General features: G+C 38.1%; 1 protein-coding gene across 1 annotated transcript in view; it reads right to left on the bottom strand.

Moving 5' to 3' along the window:
* LOC126090234 (ATP-binding cassette sub-family C member Sur) overlaps window positions 1-18905 on the bottom strand; it is a gene marked incomplete at its 5' end in the record, with an annotated part of 407614 nt that overhangs the window by 213653 nt on the left and 175056 nt on the right. Inside the window, 2 exons of the mRNA XM_049906975.1 lie at window positions 5977-6292; window positions 15337-15498. Of these exons, the coding sequence (XP_049762932.1) occupies window positions 5977-6292; window positions 15337-15498 (478 nt within the window). The remainder of the gene's footprint in view (window positions 1-5976; window positions 6293-15336; window positions 15499-18905) is intronic.

An 18905-nucleotide genomic window follows, 5' to 3' on the forward strand; every position in this document is an offset into this window, starting at 1 on the left:
AATTAAAAGGTACGATGTAGAAAATCTGGCAGAAGAAAAAATAAAAGAAAACTTTAGGAAAGAAATGGAAATTAACCTATCGGAATCTAGACTGACACATAGTGACCAGCAAGACGTGGAAAGTAGATGGAGACACCTCAGAAACAGTATTCAAGATGTAGCTTCCAAAACTATAGGTAAAAGAAAACGAACTAACAAAATCTGGTTTAATATAAAGTGCCAAGAAAGAGTACTGGAGAGGCAAAATGCGAGGAAGGCATGGTTACAAGACATGGACAATATTACACTAAAGGAGAGATACTATAAAATCCGCAAGGAAACACAACGAACTCTAAGACAAGAGAAGAGAAAACACTACAACAACATGGTAAGAGAAGTGGAGGATGATTTCAAGCATCACAGAGCAAGGCAGATGTACCAGAATATAAAAAAGTCCTTGGGAAAATTCACTAAAAGGGAACAGTTTATAAAGGACCATAATGGGAAAATACTTACAAACAAGAATGACATACAAGAAACATGGAAGACATACTTTACACAGCTGCTCAACTGCAATGATCCACAATATTACTTTACATTTGAAGAACCAGATACAGTTGATATACAAGTCACCACACCATCAGTAAATGAAATAAGACAAACAATAAAGAAATTAAAGAACAACAAGGCCTGTGGGGAAGACCAGGTATATGCTGAGCTTTTAAAAAATGGAGGACCACAATTGGAAATAGAACTACATTCCTTAATTGAAACAATTTGGGAGACAGAAAACATACCGGCCGATTGGAAAACTGCAATTATATGCCCCATCTTTAAGAAGAATGATCCCCTTGTCTGTGATAACTACAGAGGAATTGCCCTACTCGATGTCACGTATAAAATTTTGTCGATGTGTATACTACACAGACTGATTCCCATAACCGAAGAACTGATTGGGGACTACCAGTGTGGTTTCCGCACTAACAGATCCACTTTGGATCACTTATTCACATTGAGACAAATAACTGAGAAGGCATGGGAATTTAATGTAGATATCCATATTCTATTTATAGACTTCAAGAAGGCCTATGATAGCATACACCGACAGACACTCTTAAACACCATGAAAGAATTTGAAATACCATTAAAATTAATCAAATTAGTTAAAATGTGTTTGGAAGAAACCATATGCAAAGTTAAGACACCTGCAGGAGAGACTGAAAATTTTAAGGTGTACACTGGACTGAGACAAGGGGATGCCATCTCACCTATTCTATTTAATATTATCTTAGAGAAGATTGATAGAGAATTCACCAAAACTAATCCACAAGGGATCCAACTGCAGGGACAGAACATTACTAGACTTGCTTATGCAGATGATGTAGCCTTAATAAGCACTTCAAAAGCTGAATTAATCAGGATGATGCAAAATTATTACAAAATAGCTGAGAAAGCTGGACTTCATGTGAATGAAGAAAAGACAGAATATCTAGTCATAAGTAAAAAACTCCAAAAGAATACACCACTGACCGTAAATGGTCTCACTTTCAAGGCAGTTGACCACTTCAAGTACTTAGGGAGTCTTTTTAGCAGAGACAATAGAGCAGAAATAGAAATAAACGCCCGTCTAGCAGCAGCTAATAGAACCTTTTACAGCTGTATCAAAATTTTAAGGATGAGATCACTTAGTACTGAATTCAAAATCCGTTTTTATCAGTCAACTATTGTACCAGTAGCATTATATGGATGTGAAGCTATTACATTCAGGAAAAAAGATGAAGAAAAACTGTTGATATTTGAAAGAAAAATACTAAGAAAAATATTTGGACCAATCTTCGATGAAAATGTCATGGAGTGGAGGATAAGGAAAAATGAAGAACTACGGGAGCTGTACAAACATAGTACCATTGTGGAAATGTTAAAGAAGAGAAGACTGAACTGGGCTGGTCATGTAGCAAGGATGCCGGAGAACAGACTACCCAAAATAGCATCCACTAAGAAATTAGAAGGAAAGAGAAAAAGAGGAAGACCTCGAATTAGGTGGATGGAGAATATCCGGGAAGATGCAGCTAGGATGGGCATCAACTCTGATTGGACAACAATTTCCCTGGATAGAAATAATTGGAAGAGGCTCGTAGAGCAGGTGTATGGTCGATAAGGCCTTAGCCACGTCTAAAGTAAAAGTAAAGTAAAGTAAGTACCAATTGTGGAGGACAGTATTTCAAAGGAGACCTTGCAAAATGTGTAAAAGGTAAGCATAGACAAATTTTGTGGATAATGTTCTGGAATTTTTTGAACAGGTGTTGTAATTTAATCATTGCTACCACATGGTTTAAGAACCATGAAAGAAGGCTCCATACAATTTCACATTGATTGTAATGGTAATGCAGAGATTTAGGAACCAGATTCTAAATTGTAAAGCATTTCCAGGGGCAGACGTGGACTCTGACCACAATTTATTGGTTATGACCTGTAGATTAAAACTGAAGAAATTGCAAAGAGATAGGAAATTAAGGAGGTGGGACCTGGATAAGTTAAAAGAACCAGAGGTTGTTGAGAGTTTCAGAGGGAGTTTTAGGCCACAATTTACAAGAACAGGGGGAAGGAATACAGTAGAAGATGAATGGGTAGCTTTGAGAGATGAAACAGTAAAGGCAGCAGAGTATCAAATAGGTAAAACGACAAGGTCAAGTAGAAATCCTTGGATAACATAGGAGATACAGAATTTAATGGATGAAAGGAGAAAATACAAAAATACAGTAAATGAAGCAGGTGAATCAAAACGGGAATACAAACATCTACAAAATGCGATTGACAGGAAGTGCAAAATGGAGACCATGCATAGCATATACCATTGGGGAAAAGTTAGAGACCACTTACAGGAAAATTAAAGAGGCCTTAGGAGAAAAGAGAAGCAGCTGTATGAACATCAAAAGCTCAGATGAAAAACCAGTACTTTGCAAAGTAGAGAAAGTTCAAAGGTGGAAGAATTATATAGAGAGTCTATACACGGGAGATGAACTTGCAGGCAATATTATAGAAAAAGAAGAGGCTGCAGATGAAGGTGACACAGGAGACTTGACACTTCAAGAAGAACAGATGACATTCCGTCAGAACTACTGATAGCCTTTGGAGGGCCAGCCGTGACAAAACTCTTCCATCTGGTGTGCAAGAGGTATGAGACAGGCAAAATATCCTTAGACTTAAAGAAGTATATAACAATTCCAATTCCAAAGGAAGCAGGTGCTGACAGGTTTGAAAACTACTAGATTCCAAAATACTAACATGAATTCTTTACAGAAGAATGGAAAAATCAGTAGAAGATGATCAGTTTGGATTCTGAAGAAATGTAGAAACACACGAGACAATACTGATCCTATGACTTCAGTTAGAAGATACCTTAAGGAAATAAAAACATATATTTATAGTGTTTGTAGACTTAAAGAAAGCTTTTGACAATGTTGACTGGAATACCCTCTTTGAAATTCTGAAGGTAGCATGGATAAAATACAAGAAGCAAAAGGCTATTTACAACTTGTACGGAAACCAGACAGCAGTAATAAAGAGTCAAGGGCTGTGAAAGGGAGTCAGTGCTTGAGATGGGAGTGGGACAGGGTTGTAGCCTAACCCTGCTGTTATTCAGTCTGTACAATGAGCAAGCAGTAAAGGAAACCAAAGAAAAATTTGGAGTAGGAATTGGAATCCAGGGAGCATAAATAAAAACTTTGAGGTTTGCAGATGACAATGTAATTCTGACAGAAACAGCAAAAGACTTGGAAGAAGAATTGAACAGAATAGACAGTTTCTTGAAAGGAGGATATAAGATGAACATCAACAAAAGTGAAACAAGATAATGGAAAGTAGTCAGATTAAATCAGGCGATGCTAAGGGAAACAAGACACTTGTAGTAGCAGAGGAGTTTTGCTATTTGGGCAGTAAAATAACTAATGATGGCCAAAGTAGAGAAGATATAAAATGTAGATAAATTCATACAATTCATACACATCAAATATAGATTTAAGTGCCAGTAAGTCTTTCCTGAAAGAGTTGGTATGGAGTGCAGCCATGTATGTTAGTGAAACATGGATGATAAACAGTTTAGATGAGAAGAGAATAGAAGCTTTTGAAGTGTGGTGTTACAGAAGAATGCTGAAGATTAGATGGATACATCACATAACTAATGAGGAGGTACTGTATAGAACTGGAGAGAAAAGAAATTTGTGGCACAATCTGACTAGAAGAACGGATGGTTTGATAGGACACATTCTGAGATATCAAGGGATCACCAATGTAGTGCTGGTGGGAATTGTGGGGGTGGGGATTGTAGAATGAGATGAGATGAAGTGAAGAGGCTTGCACAGGATAGAGTAGCATGGAGAGCCATATCAAACCAGTCTTCAGACTGAAGACCGGAATAATACATGACCATGCAGCTAACAGAATTTTTCAATCCTTGAATCTAAATATGGATTTGGGTATAATTTATCTACACTACTATATAAAGACAAGTAGTTGTTTAGTGTTGTTACCAAAAATCTCAAAATTCAAATTTTTATACAATCCTCTAATAAATATGTATAAATGGGAAACATTGTTACTAAAAATATCAAAAAGCTCTTGACTGATTTTCTTCATATTTGAACATGACGCTCTAATTAACTTTTGAATGGACATAGACTAATGACTTTTTAAAATATATATAGTACATGACAGGGAAATGTTGTTGGCAAAAAATTCTGAAAAGTTCTTGACCATTTTACCTCAAAATTGTACACAATATTCTAATACATATTCAGACAGACATAGATATAGTTTTTTAGACAACAATGTACAGATTTTCTGTTAAAACTGACTGCTAAAAAAAAATGCTGGGCTGTGATAATGTGTGGTTTCACTTTCTTTGTCACCATCAGTTTTAACTATGATAATAGAGCATTAAAACAATAGACAGATTGTTTCTCCCATATAAATTCCTTCTCCTTATACATATTTTTAAACAAACATTGTATATGCAACAGTATGATGTTTTGTTTTCTATCTCACAGTTGTTTTAACAGAAAACAGGGAAGTTGTATTTTTGGTTTATCGGCTCAGGGTTAGAGTACTACTACAGAAACTGTATCATCCAAAACTTTGTCATCCTATCCATTTGCAGATTAAAACTAAGTAAAATACTATCATTCAGCTTCTGTACTCACAAATCCAGCAGCTGAAGAGGTCTCTCAACAAAACTCCACGTACACATGATCCCAGCCAATTTACTCATTCTTTTATGTGATTTCAATGCCCAATAGAAATTTCATTTACAGTAACAATAAGTGAGGCTCAAGTTCACAGAGGGGACCAGGAAGAGAAGTTGGACAGAAGAGAGGAAATGGGATGTAGAGAGGGAGAAAGAGGAGATGGATGGAGAGTGGGGGAGGAGGAGATGGAGAGGGAGGGGGAAGGAGATGGAGAGAGACGGGAGTGAGGAGGAGGAGATGTACAAAGAGAAGGGTAAGGAGGAGATGGAGAGAGGGGGGAGGAGCAGGAGAAGGAGATGGCCAAAGAGAGGGGGAGGAGGAGATGGACTGAAAGAGAGAGGAGAAGGACTTTAGGATGTATATCCAATTCCCATGCCTATTTAGCATTTGTGAAGCATTCCCAAGTTTTCTACTACATATATAAAGTAATCTAGAAGTAATTACCTTAATTATTGCTTTAAGCAAGTTAGCACTACTCATAATTTGTTGTTAATGTTCTTAACAGAAGCAGACAGCAGTGGTAGGTTGATTTCATGTATTAATGTAAAACTTGACTTATTCCACATCCCTGAAGACTCTGCTTCATGACAGAATGTATGGAAGGTGATGTATATATCAATGAATGAACAAAATAAATAAACGTATGAAATTTCTACACAGAATAATTAATTTCAAATTACTGCAGGGATTAGAAATAGTTTTCGTAACATAATAATAGTGTATTAAGTTACAACTGAGTAATAATTCAAATTACCTTTTGGAATAGTAACATCTGTTAATGTAAGGGTATTAAGTCTTGACTGCTCACTCCATGAAAAAACACCATTTCTTACAGAAACAACTGTATCTGTTTCACTGTTAGAAAAGTCTCCACTGACAACACTCTCTTTATTGTCTGTTTTTCTAACAGCATCTTCATTCACATCATCAGCATTATCATCTTCTTCATCCTCATTATCATCTGTGCCATCTTCCTCATCAGTATGTTGCCACTCTTTACTTTCAGGAATATCGTGCAAGCTGAACACACTGTCAGAATATTCTTCTCTCAGTTTAAGTGTGCTGTTTACCTGTATTTGAATTGTTATTCAAAAGCAGTTCTTACTTTTAATAAAGTGAGTGTTTGTGTGAAAATTTTTATGGAGTGTAATGGATGAAAAACCTTCCAGGAAAATTAAAAGATAGGTATTCAAAATAAGAAAATAAACTGCTAAGCCAAATTTTTTGTGGTAAGCTGGTCAAACGTTTGTGATAAATGCTTTTTTAAAATGCACTGATAAACATAATTTGAATTGGTGGTTTATTTCAGGCTATTTTAAGACAGAACAATGGTGCAAAATTGAGCTACATGTTAACAAATCTAAAATATAAGAGATAATTAAGTTGGCATAAACTCATATAAATGCCATCACCAAAAATAAAGTGTAATATGGTCAGTGGTCCATTTTGGCATCTTTTTCAAAAAGGCTGAAATATTTATCATAAAATAAATATTTTTTAATAAATAAAAGCTGTCATGTGAAGAACTAAAGTATTTCATATACGGATAAAGTGAGGTACTGGCATATTTTCTTCACACATAAAACTATACCCTCTGGAATGAATTTCACTAAAGGGCAGACATATCCTTTAATAACACCATCTGAGTCCCTTACAGCCAGAAAACAACTATAATTATTTGTCAGTTACTACTAAGTATGGAAGGACTACCAATGTGACTGAGTCTTGTTATCAATTACAAAATTAGTTACAGCTGTTATATCTTGGAATAAACAAATATAATTAATATGGTATGAGAGGTTGTGACAGATGTAAATACTTTAAGAATCAAGGAAAGAACTCATTGAATAGTAGAACTGTTGAGACACCAACAAGTAGATGAAAAAGAATGAAAATTTTGCTAGCTTTCATACAAATCCTTTAACAAGCTATACTATACTCACACATACAAATCCTTTAACAAGCTATACTATACTCACTCACACACACACACATACATACAGACACACACACAGTTACAGTCTGTTTATTCAGCTGGTGCAGTGAAGCTGTACAGTAGTGCGGCTCGTATTTCTCAGGTTTGTTTTTTTTCATTAGATTACCCCATAGTTTGGCTCCATTGTACAAAATTACGACTGGTCTGTAATTTGAGCTCCATAAGAGAAGGGTAAGGCATACTCCTAAACCCTTACTTGTGAAAAAGGAAAAAAAAAACAATAATAATCTAATTTGTTTTTAATTAAAAAACTATTGTTTGGAATTAGCTGAGAAACCAATAACTTTATTATTATAAACTTACGGAGTTCAGACATTGACAAAGAAAGAATGTTGCATAACATTTTTCAATATTTTCACATTGACACAGAGAGAGAGAGAGAGAGTGTGTGTGTGTGTGTGTGTGTGTGTGTGTGTGTGTGTGTGTGTGTGTGTGTGTGTTAGTATGGAGAAATTGAAATCATTCTGGGATTTTGTTTATACAGAATACAAGCAAGTTCTACATAGTATTAAAACTAGATAGTTGTTAATGTTGCCAGGAGCTACAAGAGTTACTGATATGTGTGAACCTTTTAAATCTTATTTTCTGTCTCAAGATAGGTATTCTCCATGCTGAAACAGTTTTTGGGAACCCACAGTCACTTCTTCAGCTTCATTTCACACAAAGCCAATTGAAAATGTTTTCAAATTCAAGCCAAAAGTTGGAAAGAACCACAATTTCAGCTACAGAACCAACTGAGAAGTTGGAGCTGTTTAAAGAAAAAATCAATAACAGGAAATTTAGTAAATTTCAAACTTCATTTATTTCAATTTTAATTAACTTGAAAAAGGAAGGTATTTTCACTCAGTCAAAACACAAGACAATTACCAATTTATTTTATGACACTTTTGTGATTTCTCCATTTCAACCTCTAAAATCATTCCATTGAGTAACACTAAAAATTTCTATTTCTTGGGCTGTGGCTAAGCCATGTCTCCACAATATCCTTCCTTCCAGGAGTGCTTGTTCTGCAAGGTTTACTGGAGAGCTTCTGTGAAGTTTGGAAGGTAGGAGACGAGGTACTGGTGGAAGTAAAGCTGTGAGGATGGGGCGTGAGTCATGTTTGGGTAGCTCAGATGATAGAGCACTTGCTTGCAAAAGGAAAAGTTCCCAAGTTCGAGTCTCAGACCAACACACAGTTTTAATCTGCCAGGAAGTTTCATATCAGCGCACAATCTGCTGCAGAGTGAAAATCTCATTCTGTCTGAAATTTCTTTAGACAGTAGATTCAGGTACAACATTTCAGACAGGTGAAGGTGTATTATTTGATGAGGTAGGATGCATGCACAACTTTGTATCTAAGAAACTTGAAGAATGGAAAAAAGCTAATTTGGAAGCAGATAAGAGATGGTGTGATGTATTCCAATCACTTAAAGTATAGGCACTTCATGTACCAGGCACAAATGCTGTTGTGGAAAGGGTATTTTCAATTGTGAATTCCATTTGCATTGATGAGAAAACCATTTTACTGCTGAAACTATTGAAGCAAATGTAAAAGCTAAGGCTCATTATGAAGACCTTACCTGCAAGGAATTCTATAACGTGCTATTAACCAATTTTGAAAAATATTAGGTCTTCTGATAAGCACAAAGTTAGTAGCAATGTTCCTGAAGCAATATCTAAATGATTTGAAGCTTTTTTATGTCTACATTAGTGTTCATTTGTTAGAAATCATTCTATTATTCTCAATATTTTGAATTATAATCATTTATTGGAAAAACAATGAATTATCGTATGATACAGTGCCATTACAAGCATGTTTTGAAGCATCTTGTTAAAATATGTGCTTTTTCTATGCATAAACTTTAGTTTTTATTTATTTTAGTAAATCAATGCAGTCATTTTTACATAATATTTTCTTTTTGTCTAGTATTCTATTTTGTCACATTTTTTATCCAAATTTTTTGCAAATGTCCCTATTTTTTCCCATGGAAAATCTGGTCACCCTACACAAAAATAAAAGAACTCATCAAGTGAAGTCAAATACTACGAAGGTATTGACTAATATTTTGAAGTGAGGGAAATAGTACACTCCTGGAAATGGAAAAAAGAACACATTGACACCGGTGTGTCAGACCCACCATACTTGCTCCGGACACTGCGAGAGGGCTGTACAAGCAATGATCACACGCACGGCACAGCCGACACACCAGGAACCGCAGTGTTGGCCGTCGAATGGCGCTAGCTGTGCAGCATTTGTGCACCGCCGCCGTCAGTGTCAGCCAGTTTGCTGTGGCATACGGAGCTCCATCGCAGTCTTTAACACTGGTAGCATGCCGCGACAGCGTGGACGTGAACCGTATGTGCAGTTGACGGACTTTGAGCGAGGGCGTATAGTGGGCATGCGGGAGGCCGGGTGGACGTACCGCCGAATTGCTCAACACGTGGGGCGTGAGGTCTCCACAGTACATCGATGTTGTCACCAGTGGTCGGCGGAAGGTGCACGTGCCCGTCGACCTGGGACCGGACCGCAGCGACGCACGGATGCACGCCAAGACCGTAGGATCCTACGCAGTGCCGTAGGGTACCGCACCGCCACTTCCCAGCAAATTAGGGACACTGTTGCTCCTGGGGTATCGGCGAGGACCATTCGCAACCGTCTCCATGAAGCTGGGCTACGGTCCTGCACACCGTTAGGCCGTCTTCCGCTCACACCCCAACGTCGTGCAGCCCGCCTCCAGTGGTGTCGCGACAGGCGTGAATGGAGGGACGAATGGAGACGTGTCGTCTTCAGTGATGAGAGTCGCTTCTGCCTAGGTGCCAATGATGGTCGTATGCGTGTTTGGCGCCGTGCAGGTGAGCACCACAATCAGGACTGCACACGACCGAGGCACACAGGGCCAACACCCGGCATCATGGTGTGGGGAGCGATCTCCTACACTGGCCGTACACCACTGGTGATCATCGAGGGGACACTGAATAGTGCACGGTACATCCAAACCGTCATCGAACCCATCGTTCTACCATTCCTAGACCGGCAAGGGAACTTGCTGTTCCAACAGGACAATGCACATCCGCATGTATCCCGTGCCACCCAACGTGCTCTAGAAGGTGTAAGTCAACTACCCTGGCCAGCAAGATCTCCGGATCTGTCCCCCATTGAGCATGTTTGGGACTGGATGAAGCGTCGTCTCACGCGGTCTGCACGTCCAGCACGAACGCTGGTCCAACTGAGGTGCCAGGTGGAAATGGCATGGCAAGCCGTTCCACAGGACTACATCCAGCATCTCTACGATCGTCTCCATGGTAGAATAGCAGCCTGCATTGCTGCGAAAGGTGGATATACACTGTACTAGTGCCGACATTGTGCATGCTCTGTTGCCTGTGTCTATGTGCCTGTGGTTCTGTCAGTGTGATCATATGACGTATCTGACCCCAGGAATGTGTCAATAAAGTTTCCCCTTCCTGGGACAATGAATTCACGGTGTTCTTATTTCAATTTCCAGGAGTGTATATACCAAGTTAATTATGAAGATCAGATCATTAATCAAGTTTCTATTTAGAGACTCTGAGAAGATTGAGTAGCAGTATATGTCCAAAAGGACCCAATCTTTGGCAAATGAAGTGCTGCTTTCACCCCGTGACAATGCTGCTCACACAGGCATCTCAGGATTTCATCATTTACCTGAGCTTCCTGGTTTTCCCCAATTGAAATTCCCAATTTCCCTGAACCAATTTCTGTCATATGTGAGAGGAAGATTTACTTTACTAGTTATCCTGGGTGCAAATTTTTTTTTTAATTGTCACATCACTTATTAGCAATTATTCAAGGTACAGCTAGTACTTAGAATTTTATCAACAATTCTGTACCAATAAGTTATAAGGTTTTCTAGCCCCTGCATATTCCTTTGCCACCATCCCAGGCCATGCAGTGTCATTTTGTGATGACCTCAAGCATACGATAATCCTCACTGCAACACACTTCAAACTGTTGTCACTGGACTGTAATAACAATAAAACGAGCAATGAGACTCATGTTTCAAACCATATTCTTTTGACCCTAAGGTCATTTTTAACTTGAAGCATGACATAAAGAGAAAGGCAGCAGAGTACTACTTTGCAACAAAATTAACCCTCAAGTGGGTGTGCTGATTTCCATAACATGAACAGATGTGTGGTGTACTTTATACATATGTAAAGGATAAGTATCTTTATGTTACCAATGTAAACATATATGAGCAAAATCACAGTATAATCTTAGTTTAATTAAACAATGTTAAAATAAACTTATATTATATGAGCTAAATCACCGTTTAATAACTGCTGTACCAATATTGTTCTTTTGTTCCTGTGTTTTGAGTGCAATGAGTGAAATGACTTTGAAATGAAAGAAAGTGGCTGTTTTGATGGGCAAAAATTTGAAAGTGCTAAACAGAGTAAACAAAGGAGAACTGCTGAAAAACATACCAATAGAATATGGTTTAGAAAATCACCCGTGTCAGACAGAAAGAAGAATCAAAAATAAATTGAAGTCTTCTGCTTCAAAATGATAATTAAAGACAGTTTGCAGCTCCATGGTACAATAGGATAGCAAGAAACGAAACACTAGTTGAAGCATTATTTGTTTAGCCCATTGAGGAAAAAGAGCATGGTGTTCCAGAATCTGGTGCAATCTTCCAGAAAAAGGCACTAAACTTAAACAGCAAGGTACCCAATGGCAATACTAACTTCACAGTCAGCCTGATTTGGTAAGTAAGTGAGTGGTAAATATCTAAAATGTGGTTTTTATGGTTGCATCTTCTTGAGACCTAGTTACTGAACTACTGATTCTGTAGACACAAAAAACAGTATGGCCTGCTGTTTGTGAGTCCACTGCTGAAGTTTGTGAAGTTATCAATATCTCTGAACTCCTTGAAATGTTAGCAAACATGTAGATGATGGCAACGCAGATGCCTGGTTGCAGAATGATAGTGATGCTGGTTACAGCATGACAACCAATGAGTCAATTTGTATTTCCTCCTGTTAGATACTGTTATGGTGAAGTGGACAATGAAGGTGGTGTTTCAGGGGAATAAATAATGCTTCTTGCAGAGGCAATGGCTGGAAAAACTATTGGTTTTCCTAGAACATCTGCTGGTAACAAGTTAGTGAAACATCTACATTATCATGCTGCTCTCAGATGCCACAGAAGTTTGAAACAAAAGAAACATAGACATTATGTCAGTAAATAAATGTCAGTAGACTACAGTAAGTATAGTTTAAGTGCAAAAAAATGTTTTTCTTGTTAGTGCCACAGTAAAATGTTTGTATACTGTAGTACATATTAGATTTCGTATTTAATAGAGCATTTCTGGATTATCCAGATTTCTGGTAATGCAGATTACATCCAGTATCACCTAATCTGAGTAAACAATGTTCTTATGTGTGATGTATCCACAGCTGTATGAAAAATTCTCACATTCATGTTATGCTTCATCATGTACACAACCCTGCAATTGAAAATGGACCTGAAGCCCAAGAACCAATGGAAAATAACAGAGATTCCCCAAATCAATAACTACATTTGAGGTTGCCATGATCAATAAACAAACACCACAGCAGTTTAGTACCCTTCTTCACCCTCTCCTTACACAGGTACAGAGCCAATTTCCTGGAACAGAATCTCAAAGTGGTTCACAAGAAAATAACTCAGAATATTTCTTCTCATCAATGAACAGTTCAGCTCCCCCTGTAGTCTCTCAGAATTTTCTGAGTCTTTCACAATTCCCTAGTATCTACTGGACTTTTCCAGTAATTTAAGTTTTTCTGATAATTACTAATGTTCCTGGTTTTCCAGACAAGTTGCCCACTCCGCATCTCATGTGCTAGTTTTTGGCCTAAAACAGCATGACTCCCATGGCTCACACACCCTACCAACCTGAACAGCTCCATGTGACTGCTTCCTGTTTCTGCACATGAAGAGGAGCAGGTCATTGATTTAATTACATAAAAGCAAACAAGAAAGAAATGAGTGAGAAACTATTAACTATCATTGCAGATGAATATATAAAAAAAAATGTTTCCAATAATGGATTCAGTTATTTGACAAATACATTATTCACAATGGTGAGTCTTTTGGATGAGCAGTGAATAAAAATTCATGCAATTGCTGAGACTGTAGGCATCTTAGCTTAGTGAGTGCATAATATTCTACAGAGAGAATTTACTATGAAGAAGCTGTGTGCCAGGTGGGTGCCACAATTGCTCACAGTCAACCAGCATCCAGCACAATATTTCAACAGAATGTCTAGTGACATGTAACTGCAATTCACTAGACTTTATTGCACTGATTTGTGACTGTTGATGAAACCTGGATCCATTATTAGACACTAGAGTCTAGAGGAATAATCCTCATAAAATACTTGGAAAAAGGCAGAATAATAACTGGACCTTATTATGCTTCACTGTTGGATCATTTGAATCTTGCACTGGCTGAAAAAAGGCCAAGGTTGGCACACAAACAAAGTGCTATTTCACAAGGATAATGCACTATCAGTGATAACAGTGGTGAAGGTGCATGCAGTGGGCTTTGAATTGTTTCCTCATCCAACCTATTCATCAGGCCTAGCCCCAACTGACTTCTTCCTGTTTCCTTAAATTGAAACTTTGGCTTGCTGGGACAAAATTTTCATCATATGAGGAAATGATAGTTGCACTCAATCATTATTTTACAGAATTTGACAGAAAGGAGACTATGTCAAGAAGTAAGATGAGCTGTTTATAAAAGAAAAAATATTTTTAAAACTGAGGTTGTGGAAAGCACCAAGAGGAATGTGGTGCTACGGTGACTCCAGAGCCACAGGCGACTGCTATAGGTTTCTAGGATGAAGATCCATGGCATGAACAGCCCGAATGAGGTGGTCCCACAAGTTCTTGATTGGGTTTCAATCTTGGGCATTTGGTGGCCAAATGAGTACAGTGAACTCATCCTGGTGCTCTTCAAAACACGTACGTCCACTGCAAGCTGTGTGACACATTGCATTGTCCTGTTGGCAGATGCCTTTGTGCCAAGGAAAAACCAACTCCAAGGCCTCCAAGGATAGAGGCATAATTAGTTTGATCTATTGTGCCTCCCAGAATGTCAAAATCAGCCAGGGAATGCCATGAAAACATTCTCCAGGTCATAACGCTCCCTCCTGGTTGCAGGGTGATTGCTTTCACACTTTTCATGCCATTCACGCCAATGGCCATATGTCCAATGGAGCATAAAATGTGATTCATCTGAAAAAGGCCACCTGTCACCACTCAGTGCATTTCTAGTTATCGTACTGGCATGCAAATTCCAGTCTTTATTGCTGATGAACAACAGTTAGCATAGGTGTAAGAACGAAGTGCTTGCTATGGAGGCCATTATACAGCAACAGTTGCTGAACAGTCATTAAGGAGACTCTGTTGGTAGCCTCTTAGTTCATCTAGAGGCCAGTTTCTCAACAGGTGCGTGTCATTTTGCCCGTTCACACCTCTGCAGCCATCATTCACACCTGTCATCTATTGCCCTTGTCACACCACAGTTGACTTAGCATGGGTTTTGGATAGTGTTGTTTGGCATGCACAGTATCCTTTAACCACATTGGCACCCAAACATTTTATAAACTTAGCCAACCCCAGATAAATCTCTCCATTTTCCAATTATGTCAGTGACTGCACTGTTTTCTAGAACCCCCCCCCCCCCCTTCTCACTGACAAGCTTTATATATCCTCCACTGCTAGTGCTGTCACCTGCCATCAGTTTAGTGGTTTCTGCACATTGACGTCAAACATAAACAACCATCTCTAACTGTGCTGTGTGTGTATTAAATATTTTCCTTAATGTACCTATCGGCAGCAATGAAATCTCACCTCCTGCGCTGGCAAAAGTGTTTGAAATGGATGAATAGTTAAATTAGTAGTGACACTCAGAAAATTAATATGAAATATTTATGGTGCTTTTTAATTTATCTACTTTATTTATGACTACATACATTAGTATTTAAATGAAAAAAAAAAATGCTCCACTACTGCCCAACATGAAATGCATGAAATAAATTAAGGAAATGAAAAAATGTTTGCATTACTGGCAAACTGACAGTGAAACCTGTGAACTGTATGATATATACATACATTTTTACTGCTGACAGGCATCATTGTATATCCTTTATTGGTGATGTTTCTGTTGCCAAGATTCTTAAAAACAGTTTTAGATTCAATATAATGTTGATGATTGTGCACACCACTGCCTGTTTCTGGAAGGGAAAGAAACTCCTGTAATCTCCTGGTACTCACCTAAAGCAACAAAAAATGAAGAAAAAGAACTATTATTTCACAATCTAAATCATGAAAATACACGTAAAACAAAACATGAAACCTGTTTCTACATGATATATCTTCTTCCACATCACATTCAGATTGTTCTGCACATTTAGTATAGCTGTGTGAATCACTATGAAATACATGGTAGAAAGTACTTTTCCCATCATTTAGAAGATTCCTGCCAGTTCTATTCATATATGGTGCACTGAAGTAATGACTGCTTATATCTTGCTACATATGGTCATATTAGTCTAATTTTATCTTCAAACAGTCCATGGGAACAATACACAAAGGCAAAAAAGAACATTCATTGGGTCCTCTCTGAAAATAAGCATTTTAATGTCCTAAGTAGATTTTTGCAATATATTATATATCTTTCTTCAAATACCTGTTAACTGAGATTTTTCAGCATTTATGTTACAGTCCCTTATGAGTTAAACAAGTATGCTTGTAAGTATGTTCCCTCTCTTCATACATACTTGATGCCATCTGTTAGTCTAACTTGACATAGATGCCCTACACAGGAACAAGTACACCATTATAAGGTGTACAAGTGTTTTGTAAGTGATATCTTTTATGGACAAACAACAGTTTCCCAATATCCTACTAATAAATTAAAGCTTCTCATTCCTGTTGGCTACAGTTCAACCTACATGATCATTTCACTCCATACTCCTCCACATTATTACATCTATGAGGGTTGGAACTTAAATAGTGGCAACTATTTATTCACAACCAATACAAAAGAGTTACATGTTTGCACCTGTTACTGTCCTTCAAAGTAGTCACCAGAGTTGCACAGAACCTGTTGCCAGCGATGTGGAAGGCATAGTATACCGTTAGCAGAGCCTGATCTGTTGATGGTGCGAATGGAGTGGTCTGCTGCCTGTCGAATCTCTGGAACAGTTCTGAAGCGAATGCCACGAAGTGGTTCCTTCATCTTCAGAATCAAATCAAAGTCACAAGGACTTAGTCTGGGGAGTATGGTGAATGGTACAGTACTTCCCAGTCCCATCAATTGAACAGAGCAGCCACAGCTTGCGCTGTATGCACCTGCACATTGTTGTGCAAAACGATGGATGGATTGCGCAGAAAGTGTCGCTGCTTCTTTCACAAAGCTGGTCGCAGGTGATGCTCCAAAACCGAACAGTAATACTGTGCATTGACAGTCTGCCGTGGAGGAACATAATGCATTAGGATAACACCATCACAGTGCTACACGAGAATCACTATAACTTTAGACTGCTCCATTCGCACCATCAACAGAACAGGCTCTGCTAATGGAATAGTATGCCTTCCACATTGCTAGCAACAGGTTCTACACAATGCTGGTGACTACTTTGAAGGACAATAACAGGTGCAAACACGTAACTCTTTTGTATCAGTTGTGAATAAACAGTTGCCACTATTTAAGTTCCAACCCTCATATGTTGCTTATAATTTTTTCTTTACTAGACTGACTCCAGTTATGACTCATTAATTCTGCTTTCAAAGGCTACTACATGTTAATCTTAGGTGAAATACATAACTTTATATTTCTCTGGAAATCTGTTTGGGATTCACCACAATTTTCATTGGATAACAGTTCCTCATAGATGACTACATCATTCACAAAGACAGAGAATGCAACTGGCACTACTTGGTATGTCTTTAAGATAGAACAATGAACAGTCATTCTGATACCATTCTTTTCTTAGGCTCTAACTGAAATTACTTCTGTATCTCTGCTTGGGTATCCGTCCAGGGTAACAAGAAGTTTTCAACCCAGTAACAGATCACTGTCTCCCACCCACTTATTTTGTTTAGTAAGCATCTGGGTAGTACAGAACTATTCAAAGGTCATGAAGTACCACATACATCTGGCTACTTCTACCCACGGCTCTTATAGCATATGTTGTTGGATTTTGTGTGTTTTTTCGCAGCAATTCATACTGGGACCCATAGAGAAGGTTGTTTTATACCTGATCTCAATCTATATTGTGTATCACCATATTGTCTGACCCAGCACTAGCAAATCTTACATAATCAAGTCTTGTGATCCCATCAGACTCATTGATGGGTCACTTAATGATTATGCATACATCCAGCAAAGTCTCTAGGCGCAGCGCAGAAGGATATTGCTGCCAGCAATGGGTCGTGAGCCAAAAACACTTGTGGCAGATTTACAGGTTGACAGAGACCACCAAATTCTGACTTTTCAACCAACTAATGTTAATGCCAGTTCTCCAGTGTATCTATCGACAATGTTGCTGCACTATATGGTTTGCTCCTGGAGTGTGATTTGAACTTTGTTGTTACCTGTCAACAACATTTGGCTTGTCCACTGATTTACCTGCCTGTCTAAGACAAGACTGCACTCAATCACTGTTCAACAGACCATTGTGTTTTCAGTGACTGGACTGACAGCTTACTGGTGCACTGGCTATCTTCCAGTCAAACTTACAAACAGCATTCTCCAGCACAGACATGTGAGCTATTCAACAAACATTCACAGTACTGTATTGACTATTCATTTATGTGTCTTATTTGGAAGTAATTTGTGATTAATAAAATCAGACCTACAACAAAGATGGCTGTTCTCATAGATGGAGAACATTGGCCAAAAGTACTTGCTCAAAATACTGATAATTCATTTGCAAACCCACTTTGAAGTAATAAAAAATCTTCAATTAAAAGACTCTTGTTGCAATGATACTGGAGACAGTATCCATATACTGAGTAGAGCATAAGACTAGAGGCTTTTTCCACTGATTCTGCTGGTTGCATAGTGTTGAATGTGGCAATAGCAGGCGTAGATGGATGCTGGTGACACACATCCTCCTTTGGACTGTGACAATGGACCAGAACCCAGTCTTTTTTAAGGCTTTTGGAATGACAATCATGTTTGCTAATCATTACAATAAAAATATTTTGAAAAGTTATGACATTCTTAATGTCCATGTACCTTCAATTTCCAGTATTACATTTCACAACTGAATGAGGAAAGTCTTGATACAGTACTTAATAATAGCAGATTGGCACCATCTGTTCATTGTATAAGTAAAAGCACAAGAAAAATTTTGTATACCTTACACACATGAGTTCCCAGTTGGCTCAATATTCTTGTTTACATTTGAACTTTTTTTCCAGGTGTCAGTTAACAGCATATATAGACTTGGAAAAATTCATGAGACAATGCTGAATTGTAATATTTATGTATTATGGCTGGTTTCAGTCACCGTATGTCCTCCAGATAAGAAAGAATGCAATCACAACATCATGCCATACACATGAAGACATGTATGACTTGTGATGCTGTGATTGTATTCGTTCTTATCTGGGGAATAGCCAGTGACCAAAACCAGTTGTAATAAGTAAGCACTGTAAGACAGCACCATGTT

This window comes from Schistocerca cancellata, chromosome 1 (assembly GCF_023864275.1).
Source record: "Schistocerca cancellata isolate TAMUIC-IGC-003103 chromosome 1, iqSchCanc2.1, whole genome shotgun sequence".
NCBI lineage: Eukaryota > Metazoa > Arthropoda > Insecta > Orthoptera > Acrididae > Schistocerca > Schistocerca cancellata.